At 43.4% G+C, this 11,547-nt stretch overlaps 1 protein-coding gene across 4 annotated transcripts; it reads left to right on the top strand.

Moving 5' to 3' along the window:
- The first annotated feature begins 2,046 nt into the window (after window positions 1-2,046).
- On the top strand, window positions 2,047-10,223 carry LOC310750851 (uncharacterized protein). Of its 4 annotated transcripts, XM_083589265.1 has the most exons (3): window positions 2,893-2,938; window positions 6,504-6,690; window positions 6,987-10,223. In XM_083589265.1, the coding sequence occupies exon 3, from the start codon at window positions 7,042-7,044 to the stop codon at window positions 8,020-8,022; it is 981 nt and encodes a 326-aa protein (XP_083445391.1). In that variant the 5' UTR covers window positions 2,893-2,938; window positions 6,504-6,690; window positions 6,987-7,041; the 3' UTR covers window positions 8,023-10,223. The 4 variants fall into 4 exon arrangements, with proteins under 4 accessions (XP_083445393.1, XP_083445390.1, XP_083445392.1 ...); XM_083589267.1 differs by lacking the exons at window positions 2,893-2,938; window positions 6,504-6,690 and adding an exon at window positions 2,047-2,126; XM_083589264.1 differs by lacking the exons at window positions 2,893-2,938; window positions 6,504-6,690 and adding an exon at window positions 2,200-2,268.
- The last annotated feature ends 1,324 nt before the right edge of the window (window positions 10,224-11,547 follow it).

Genomic DNA, 11,547 nt, shown 5'->3' with positions numbered 1-11,547 from the left:
CTTAAAAGAACAGTACATCATTGACACACTTCACTTTGCTACATAAAGATAAAGGTAAAGGAACCCAACAGTTAAGTCCAGCCGTGAATGACTCTGGGGTTGCGGTGCTCATCTCGTTTTACTGGCCGAGGGAGCCGACGTTTGTTGGCAGACAGTTTTTCCGGGTCATGTGGCCAGCATGACTAAGCCGCTTCTGGCAAAACCAGAGCAGTGCACGGAAACGCCGTTTACCTTCCCGCCGGAGCGGTACCTATTTATCTACTTGCACTTTGACGTGCTTTTGAACTGCTAAGTTGGCAGGAGCTGGGATCGAGCAACAGGAGCTCACCCCATCACGGGGATTCGAACCACCAACCTTCTGATTGGCAAGCCCAAGGCTCAGTGGTTTAGACCACAGCGCCACCCACATCCCATTTGCTATAGACTGTACAGGAAATAAATTAACAAAGACCCAGCTTGGGAGCTTGTCAGCAACAGATTTTGAAGGAAGGGGAAGGGGGTGGGAATTCACTAGCAGAAATTCACGATGAATCACTACAAAACAGGGTCTCTGTCTGTCCCACTCGTCTATACTATTTTACAGTCATCCAAGTTGGTGGCCATTACTGTCTCTTGTAAGAGCAAGTGCCATAGTTTAACTGTGTGCTGTGTGAAGAAAGACTTTCTTTTATCTCTCCCAAATCTTCCAACGTTCAGCATCAGTGGATGTCCACAAGTTCTAGTGGTATGAAACTGAGCTTTGCCCTTTTTTCTCTCTCCTTCTGCTACCACTTTCCCAATCTTTTCCTCCATGGCAGCTGCATGAAGTTAGGTGCAAGTGGCCTTAGGGGTGTCATTTCCCCGCTCCCCACTGCTCCCCTCAATCTAGCTCCCAAATGTGATACCATAATTTCAAAGGTGAAAATGAATTAACAAATATGGAGGACCGGGTTTAAAAAAATAAAAATATACTGGGATTCTTCCTGTCAAATTGTCACAGTTCATGTACATGCCCCAATATTGTATACACAGCAGGAACATATGCCGGATGTGACCCAAACAGGTATTCTACCTTTTAAATGCAATGGCTGAACAATATGTTAACCAAGGAGGCAGGGGGAAGGTCTTACCTGTCCAATACACTATAAATTCTTAACGGTAAATATGGTGTTTGCTTGTACCAGGAGTTTGAATAGTGATCACTTCCTCTAATAGCAGAGTCAGCTGATGATGGATGAGAGGACTGTAGCCAAAATTGGATCACTGTGGAGAAAGTGGGATGTGTCAGCAGGCTCAACAAACCCAACCTTTGCAGATACATTTTATATATATATATATATATATATATATATATATATATATATATATATGCTTTCGTTTACCTGATGTAATTGTGTGTTTTTAACTATTGATTTTTTTATTGAATTGTTTATTTCTGTTGTTTTAGATTATACGCTCTTTGGGATAGAATTCTTATTTTGATTTGCACAGTGCCATACGCATTGACAGTGCTTTATAAATAAGTGTTAATAAAATAGCAAGCAACAAATATGGCGGGAGGGGGGATCCCCAGGAATGAAGTAAAACCAGAACAAATTACAGTGGTACCTCGGGTTACAGATGCTTCAGGTTACAGACGCTTCAGGTTACAGTCTCCTCTAACCCAGAAATAGTACCTCAGGTTAAGAACTTTGCTTCAGGGTGAGAACAGAAATCGGGCTCTGGCGGCGCGGCAGCAGCAGAAGGCCCCATTAGCTAAAGTGGTACTTCATGTTAAGAACAGTTTCAGGTTAAGAACGGACCTCCGGAACGAATTAAGTTCTTAACCTGATGTACCACTGTAATGAGGAATGAGTGTATTCACCACAGAATGCTGAGTACCTCTTTGTGGGTGAAAGCAGAAAAGCACAGGGATGAATGGAATGGAATATCCTTGAAGAGAACATGGCCAGCCACACCTTGAACCAGTCCACCCTGCGCTGCAACATTTTGTTGTAGTTCCCACATGTTAAGTAGGATTGGGGAAACTTTTCCCGCCCAAGGGCTGCCTTCCACCTCAGGCTGCCTTCTATGGCCACAGGCCAGTGGTGGGCAGCGCAAGAGGAAAATGTGACTGGAGCAGAAGAGAGGAGTCTTACTTCTGTATGGTAGGCTACATTCCAAACATGCAGAAAACCAGAGGTTTCTACTCACACCCCTCTCTGTCAAGGTAAGCAAGAAGCATTATCACAAAACAAGGGCCAATTCCAGTCAGGCAAAAGCATTCAAGAGGTGTGCCAAGCAGGACTGGTAAGGGGCATTGCTTTGGGAATGTCCTGAGGGCCAAATAAAGAGGCATGGGGCCACATTCAGTTCCTGGGCATGAAATTCTCCATCCCTGTCCAAAAGTCCAAATACTGGCTTCCATGCAGCCTGAGCCCCTCTGCATTTACTCAGAAGGAAATGCTCTGTATTCACTTGGACTTTCAAGTAAATGTACATCAGATTTCAGTTTAATCTATAATGAAATTCCCTCTCTATTCTCTGTGTTGTTGTTTTTAATTTTAAAAACGGAGTAACTCTGCGCCTCTATCATTACAGAAATGAATCATCTTTTTCAACACTGCATTTGATGTCCAGCTAGTTAGATAGTCTGCATATGTGGGGGAAAATGTATTAGCTTTACCTTTTCACCTCACTTGCAACTCATAATATACTAACTGCCACCATGTCTCTTATTGCTGGCATTGATCTTTCCCAAGCAAGAATCAAAAGTGGCCACAAGTTACATGTGCAACATTGGCATAATCATAAAAGAAACCAGCAAGCTAGCTAATTAAATAGAAAGGAACAATTACTAAGTGGGACTATATGTTCAGAATGCCAAAGTTCAGGGAGGAAGTTTTTGTGTGTGACACAAAGCCCTATTTAAACCTGCCTGTATGGGATTAATTGAGGGTAGGTGTGGTCCAGCAAGGAGGTAAGTGATTTGAATACTTGCATTGAGCTGCTTTGGGGTATTATTCATATTATTATTACATTTTTATACTGCAAAAACACTTGGGTTTAGATAATGATTAGGTATTGCTGTCATTTTTAGAATGCTATACAATGGTACCTCGGGTTAAGTACTTAATTCATTCCGGAGGTCTGTTCTTAACCTGAAACTGTTCTTAACCTGAAGCACCACTTTAGCTAATGGGGCCGCCATGCCGCCGGAGCCCGATTTCTGTTCTTATCCTGAATCAAAGTTCTTAACCTGAAGCACTATTTCTGGGTTAGCGGAGTGTGTAACCTGAAGCGTATGTAACCCAAAGCGTATGTAACCCAAGGTACCACTGTACTGCTTTTCAATGAAATTTCAAAGCAGTGTGCCCTGTTTAAAAAAAATACACTAATAACAGCAAAAATAAAATAAAATCAAACTTCAGAGGTAAAAAAATAATAAGCATTTGAAAGTTTGTGGGTTTGTTTGTTTGTTTTCAGAAGTAGTGGCTCAACTCATGTGTCTACCTGGGAGTAAGTCCCTTTGAATTTGATGGAGCTTGCTTCTGAGTAGACATGCAAAAGTTTGCATTGTGAATGTATCTTTGGAAGGGCAGTCTAGTGGGGGCTTCCCATGTCTCTCACTGTAAAACCTTTGAAAGGGTTGGAGCTATAGCAAATGAAGAAACATGGTTTTCATTAAAAGATGCAATTTGCCTGATCTTAAATGTGAGGTGTGGTGAATGGAGGGCATATTCCATTATTATTTGAACTTCAGAAACTAGCGGGGCGGTCACTTAAGCATTGTCCCCACCAAAAGAGAGGATAGATTTGCAGATCTGCAAATATAGAAATGGCAGGGCTGTATCCAACTAACTTCTATCCATTGAAATGGATGAACCCAATTCATGTCCATTAGTTTATTGGGTTTCATCTGAGCCGAACATGGTTGGATGCAACCTGATTATTATAATTTAAACAGAAATACGTAGAGGGAAGGACTGTGACCAGGTGATCTGGGTGCTTAACCATTAAGGGGCAACTTCACAGCCCCTCCTCCCGCTTCTCTCCCTTCTTATGGTTCTTTATCTTAAAATTGGATTTTCCTTCATAAAGCAGGGCACGTGGGTTACCCTAGAGGCTGATGGTTTAGTCCTGTGAAAAACAACCACAGTTTTTAATCTTGCTTCCAAATGACTAATTGGAGTTCTTGGGAACATAAGTCACTATGGTTAATAGCTGGACCTGCCCATCAAAATGAAAGATCTCCTCTCTCCTTGAACTCTAGTCAGAATGGTTTTATTTCTCAGCAGGAAAACACACATAAGGCCATATCTTTGGGCAGCCATAGCCACAGAGCCACTTGGAAGATTAGGGGGTCTGACTTGAGGTGCCTTGTCAATGGTGTGATCCAGTTCAGATGCATGAGACTCATTCTTGAATCACCTCATAATTCAGCTTACGCACAGATCAAATAGGCATCCCTAGCATATACCTGAACTAAATAATGGAACATATGGATCAGTGTATATATTTGTGATATTACAACACTATTTATATAATACTTAGCGTACTAATTAGAATAGGTGTTAAACATAAACAAAACAGGATGGGAGATACAGCTTGATAAATTAGGATCTGAATTTGCTAAAACAATAAGTGGGGTTTGCATGTGGCTGAAATATCATGCAAAGTGAATATTTTGCCCCCTCCAACAAAGATTTTGTTGTGGTGAACTCAATGGGATTATGTCTGACTATGGCACCCTATGGCTGGCTTTGTCTTCCAGTGAGTGAGGGTAGATTACGACTACAGTGTTACGGAAGCTTGATAGGAAACTAATCCTATTCCCAGGCAGGCTACTGGTACCAACAAATCCTTTCCAGAGGCTACAGTAATGTCCTATTACTGGCACATGACATAAGCTGCTTCCTTAAAATTGCTGTATCTTTGATACAAGGGCTGGTGTCATTGAGCAATAGGTTTCTGAGATAAAAGTAAGTCTTGAATTCTGAACTGAATTTCCCATTGTTGAACACAGAAAGTCAAGTTCAAGTCTCCCTTTCCTCACCATATGAACATGACTGGAACCTTACCCACTTTTTGGAAAATGTCATTGGGCTCAGACCATAAATATCAATTTCAGAGTGGCTTAAACCACAATGCAAAGGGCAGCAAGCATACTTAGGGAGCCATCCAAACCTGAGATCCACTGGGCTGAGTGGTGGATCTCTGGCTGAGCCTGGGTTCAGTGGGGACTAAGCTGGCTGAAGTCCCTTATCATGGCTCAGCCAGTGATACACTGGTGTAAGTTTTCCATCTTGGCTCAGCCAAAGCCAACTGAGCCAAGACCAGGGTAAGTCCTGAAAAGGGCAGGGAGAGACTTGCCCCTGTTCCACTCCCCGCTCATGCTTAATGGCATGACTGGCAACCCAGTGGAGGTTAAACTGGTAAAAAGAGTGGTGTAAGTCAAAACCCTGATTGAAGGCTTGTTCCCCTCTACCATGATCAGGCTCGGTTAGCCAGCAGTAGCCCTGCTCTTGAACAGAGCTTGGAATGGGGTAAATTTCACTGGCCTTATCTACTACTGGTTTCCTGTAGTTTGGATTGCTCTTTTCTGTGTGAAGTTCTGTCATTATTGGGAGAAAGTCCCGCTGAATTCCAAGTGAGTATGGGGTATGCAAGAGATTTTGGACTTGAACCCAAATCAAGAACTGAAGCAAGGCCACCTGGGACTTTTCTGGTTCAGTGTTGTGTCTCTCAGAAGAGCCCAGAACTGAAAATGAGATTTCCAAAGTGTTTCAAATTGCCTTCTTCTTGTCTGTTATTTGAGCTTTGTTAGTTCTGCTTGTGGTGCTTTCTCAGAAAATGCTAATTATTCAAGCCCTTCTGCCTCTTTTGCCATGTGCTCACTCAAATTGTCTTTGCACTTAGTTTATGTGGCTTTTGGTGCTTATTGAGCAGAATATAAACCTGAAACCATTGGGTTGTGGGGTGTTTTTGTTTTGTTTTTTGTTTTTTATTGTTCATTCATTGTAACTCCCTAGCTCCTGCCCCCATCGTTCTGGAAGTTGGCAGGTTACTTTCCTGGGGCATTTCCACAAAACCACAGGGAGGGAAGCAAATTTGTTTTTGTTCTCCTGCTCTCCCATCAACTTTAAATGTATCTAGCAGAAAGCCCTAGATCAATTGGTTTGCAATTTTGCAACCTTTTTATCTAGGGGGTACCTCTTTCATGTTTGTTGTTTGCAGACAAGTTGCCCATAAGACAACTGGGTAGGGAATATTAAGTAAGGTCTTTTCTCTCTCTCTCTCTCTCTCTCTCTCTCACACACACACACACACACACACACACACCATTGTAAAGGCTGCCCTTGCAGGAATGAAAGAAACAATCCACTATTGCTATTCTTCTCAAATTTGGCAGGACTAAACGCCTCGGAAGGGGCTATCGTGGTTGCAAATTTCATCCATTTCTGCCAAAAAGTTGCAACCATCTTTTGATTCTCCCCTAAAGGTGAATGGGGAACGGTAAAAAACTTCGTTTTTTTCCAAATTAGGTTTCTGATTCAGACCCCTGAACCTCTAAGGAAGGAGAGTCAACCACCATCCAAGGGATTCTCTTCCACTGTTGAAGAGCTCTTACCATCAAAAAGTCATTCCTAATGCTTAGTCAGAATCATATTTGAATCCGTTGCTTGGGTCCTACCCTCTGGAGCAGCAGAAAATAATATAATCCATAGCCTGGTATCAATCCTTGCAAACTAGCTATAGCTTTTTATAACTTTGTCGAACTTTATTTTTTGATAACTGCATGATCATCAAGTCAACACCTTCCTATTGTTACATCTGCTAGTTCAGCCTTTTTCCGATGTGATGCCCCCCAGTTGTTTTGCTTTACAGCTCCCATCACCTGTGACCATTTACCATTGCTGGGTGAGGATGATGGGAATCTTAGTCCAAAATATCTGGAGAGCACTATGTAGGGTTGCTAAAAAATTACCAACATTTTCCTAATCTGTTTTCTTTTTCTTTCTTGTCAGAAGACCCTGAAGGGTTGTAAGTTGCTCCATAACTTGTTGCAGAAAGATCTCAAGCATGGGCAACAGGAATAGCAAGCGGTCCCGAGAAGCAACCCCCGTTATTCCAAGGTATACACTCACTTCTCCTTCATTCAGTGCTTGTGCACGAAGACCCTGGCATGCTTCCATGGGCACTAGAAAGAGCTTTTATCCCAACAGGACTAAGCAAGAAAGGACTAAGCAATCTGCAGGTGCCCCAGGTGCCCCAAAGTTTATACAAAGACTAATGCATGCTCCCATGGGGAGTAGAATGAGCTATTGTCCCCAAAGGACTATGGAAGAGATTGGGCAGGATGCAGACTACCAAATTTGTTCAAGGTTTACACCAAGACCACAGGACGCTTCCATGGGGACCAAAGAGAGCTGTACTTCCAAGGGGTCTATAGAAGGGACTGAGGACGTTGCAAGTGACCCACCTAGTTCAAAGTTTACACCAGGAGTGCAGGATGCTTCCATGCCAACTGGAAAAAGCTGTTCTCCCAATAAGTCTATAGAAGTGACTGTGCAAGTTGAAAGTCGCCCACCTAATTCAAAGATTACCCAAGATACAGCATTGGCTTCCTCCGGTCAGCAAGATGTTGGAACTCAGAAACCAGCCAAAGAGTCTGCTGTGCAAACAGCCGATGCTAGCCATCAGGCCACCATGACTATGGCAGATACCTGGAGCTTAGATGACCTGGAGCTAGAAATCCAAGCCATGTTGCATATCCAGGTGCTGAGAGGGCTGCGCAACCAGAGGAAGAAGGTAAGGGCTGCTAAAGAAAGGAGAAGGTGGTCAAGGTGGTCAAAGAGACGAGGTGTCTTCCGCATCACTGGGAGATACCGTCTCTCACCAATAATGGAGGAAGCCTCACTGTCTGAAGTGAAGAGAAATGGAGACGATCAGAAGAAAATGGAAAACCCGGAGAGCCAACCATTTGTGAATGATGCTCCACCTGTCCTGGATGCCCCTCATGAAGACATGGATGCTCTACGTACTCAAGGCAACAGTCAATGAACTCCAACCTATTGTAACAAGCACAGAAAAGATGGACTTCCATGCTATGGCAGACAATACACACAACGGTTCCAAACATTTCAAGAAACCTTCAGAAAGACTGATTGCTGGATAATGATGGTCAAGATGGAGGCTGGTGATAGGACAACTATATAGAATGAATGAGATCCGGGCTCTTGCACAAAAAGTGTGTGAGCCATTGGGGGGGGGGGAATACGGAAAACATATTGAATAAGAAATCTGGACATATCTGATTGCTCTAATGGACTTATTTAGGGATGAGTAGGTGACACCCTTACTGGGATTGCCTTATTCTCACTGTATATGACACATTGTATTGCCTGTTTTATGTGGATTTTAAACTTGCTGGCCCATGGATGGTCTCCTTTTCCTTTCCTGATACTATGATTGTTGACACCAGGATCTTAAAGTGATCCAGCCAATCTACCTGCAGACCCTCTGGCCCAACCTAGAATGCAAAGAGTCTGAAGTCAAGCTTCCAGATGAGTCAACTGCTAACTCTTGCAGAATGCAACCTGTACCAGAAAACCTACTTAAACCTGAGGTAGCTGGGAGAACTGAACTTCCACAGAGGGGCAACAATCCATGCAGCAGAATATGCAGCACCCTGAGGACCTGCTCGCTGTGCAGACCACTGAAAACAACTTTTGCCAGACTGAGAAGAATGACTAAGGCCTCCCAGGTTTCAAAGGCAGTAGAAAACCAGGATGCAGAAAAAGGACTCTCCAAAAGAGATGCCAAATGTCTTCTTACAAGCAGGACTGCAATTCCTTCTGCCAGTCAGTCTGCATTTATTCTGGAGGCAACTTGCTGATTTTGATGAAGTACAACATCTTCTTTTCATTCTGCTTGACTGTATCAGAGCTCATTCACTTTCTCATCTAATGCTAGATCTTCGGTTCTAAAACACAGTGCATGTGTGTGCATGCTTTCAGGCACCCAGGACTACTGCTAAGCATCAGAGACTTTCATTTTTATATAGTTCATAACTCATTTTGCTTGCAGCTCCTAACTGAGCACATTTCTGACCCTTCTTTCAGGTTTTCACATTCTTGCTGCAACCTCTCTTCCTTCAGCAGAACTGGATTACTTGTCTTCCTGATGCTCATTGAAGAGGGATAGGAGACTTCTGTAGCACAAGGATCATGTGTGAAATATCCTTCTTCTTGGAGACTAACTATGGCAGGCCTTTCATTTCAGTCCCGAAAAACTGCAGCCTCAGAGGGGATAATGCCGCCAGTGTATGCACAGAGCCCCAAAGTTCAGCAGACAAATCAGTTGCTTCTGATAGTTAACTACAACACAAGTTTCTTAACTAGACTTTGCCTTTGATGTATTACAGCCTTCTCTAACCTGGAGCCCTCCAAATATATTGGACCACAAATCCCATCATCCCTTACCATTGGCTATTCTGCCTGGGGCTGATGGGAGTTGTAGCACAAACATCTGGAAGACACCATGTTTGAGAACACTGACCTGTGCTACAATCTCTTCAACACTCTGTAGAGCAGGCATGGGGAATCTGTGGCCCTCTGGATGTTGGACAACAACTCCCATCACCCCTGACATTGCCCACTCTGGCTGCGGCTGATGGGAGTTGAGGTCAAATATCTGGAGGATCAAAGGTCCCCCATCTCTGCTGCAGTGCCAGCTCAAAAGTCATGCAAGAGCTATGTCCAGGTGATTTACCTGCATTATGAGTTTGCAATTTGGTGTGCGGGGAGGAGGGACACCTACAGAAATCTTGTGGAGCAGGTGCTTTAATACAGTTGCTGGGAAATGACTTAGACACTACTGAATTGAACTTTGTTGTTCTGACTTGGTAGATGAAACTGGACCACCTTTGTTTTTTAATCCTAACCATTTGGAAGGTGTAGCACCTCAGACAGCATGGGATGGAACAAATTGATCCCATGACTCCTAACTGACGTGTCCTCAAAAGCAAAGGCAGAGCAGGTTTCTTGCTATATATAGAGAGAGAGGATGAAATTTATGATGGATAATACCTAGCATCTCTAGATGGGTTTATATAAACGATTGTAATCTTGCTTAGCTGGATGTTTTTACAGTGTGTGCTTGTATTGTTCTTTTTAAATGTCAGGTGTATGTAATCACTGACAGGTTGGAAACTGATGTCTTGTTTTTGAAAAAAAATCTCTCAATAAAATCAATTTTACAAACATTTTGCTTTGTGGACATTTCCCCCCCTACAGCATCAGCAAGTAATACCACTGTGAGCATAGCTTCCAAAAGTTCTTCAGCAGGGAGGGGTGTTTGGGAATCGCTGAAAGGAGCAATGCTCTGAGCCATTACAACTGCTCTAGCTTTTTCATATACAGAGGTACCTCAGGTTACAGACGCTTGAGGTTACAGACTCCACTAACCCAGAAATAGTACCTCAGGTTAAGAACTTTGCTTCAGGATGAGAACAGAAATCGTGCAGCAGCGGCGTGGCAGCAGCAGGAGGCCCCATTAGCTAAAGTGGTACCTCAGGTTAAGAACAGTTTCAGGTTAAGAACGGACCTCCAGAGCGAATTAAGTTCTTAACCCGAGGTACCACTGTAATGAATACGAGGCAAAAACCTCTTGCCAAATGGCCATTCTGACTCCATGCTGCTTTATTACTTTTAATCTCCCCTCCCATGCAAGTCAGGGGTGGGCAGCAGCGTTGGCCCAAACCACTTTGCTGCTTGATGGCAGTCCGACCTCCATCCATCTACGAAAGCTGACTAGATTGACAGTTGAATCTTATTTCAACACTGGTGACAGGGCACCACCTTCCACCTATGTTCAGCCAGGATGTTGGACTTCTCAATAGACACATGGAAGATGGTGCTGTCAGTCTGCTATGTATGCACAATGCTTTGGATTCTTGATGGAGATACTGCAGAATTGCTAAATATTCCTGCCTGCACCTTATGTCCCAGAGAAGCAAATGAGTGTGTATGTTGGAGTGGGAGAATTTAAACTAAGGGCTCATCCAGATTGCCTTTTGTGCTGTGTTTCTAGGCACAGGTTTGGACTTTACAGCTCTACGTCTAAGCAGGGTTGTGTGCATGTGTGTGTGTGTGACCCAGTTCCCGCCCCGCCCCCCCGCAAAAACCCACATTTTACTGCTGAATCATTTGAAAAGAGCAATCAGATTTTCCATGGTAGCCATATGCTCCAATTCAGTGACAAAATGCAGGTTTTCCCAGGGAAAGTGCCGGGACAAAAACAAACAAAAATCCATTCCAGACCCGTGCCTGGAAAGCACAGCACAAAAGGTAGTCCAGATGAGCTCTATCTGGTGCTGAAACATTCTTGGCTGCAGGATTTGTTGGAAGGTCAAAGCACACACAGTTTTTCAAAGGAGATTTTGAGTGTTTACTAAAATAAAAAGTCACCAGGGAACAGAGTAATGATATGGAACTGATTATCACGGGATAGTGGGGAAGTCATTTTGTGTAACTCCACCTCCCTATTTAAAGGAAGTCTGTGGGGTTTGTAGGATAGAGTTGTCCA

The sequence above is a fragment of the Podarcis filfolensis genome (genome assembly GCF_964270895.1).
Source record: "Podarcis filfolensis genome assembly, chromosome: 15".
NCBI lineage: Eukaryota > Metazoa > Chordata > Lepidosauria > Squamata > Lacertidae > Podarcis > Podarcis filfolensis.
This window is presented reverse-complemented; position numbering and strand designations above follow the sequence as displayed.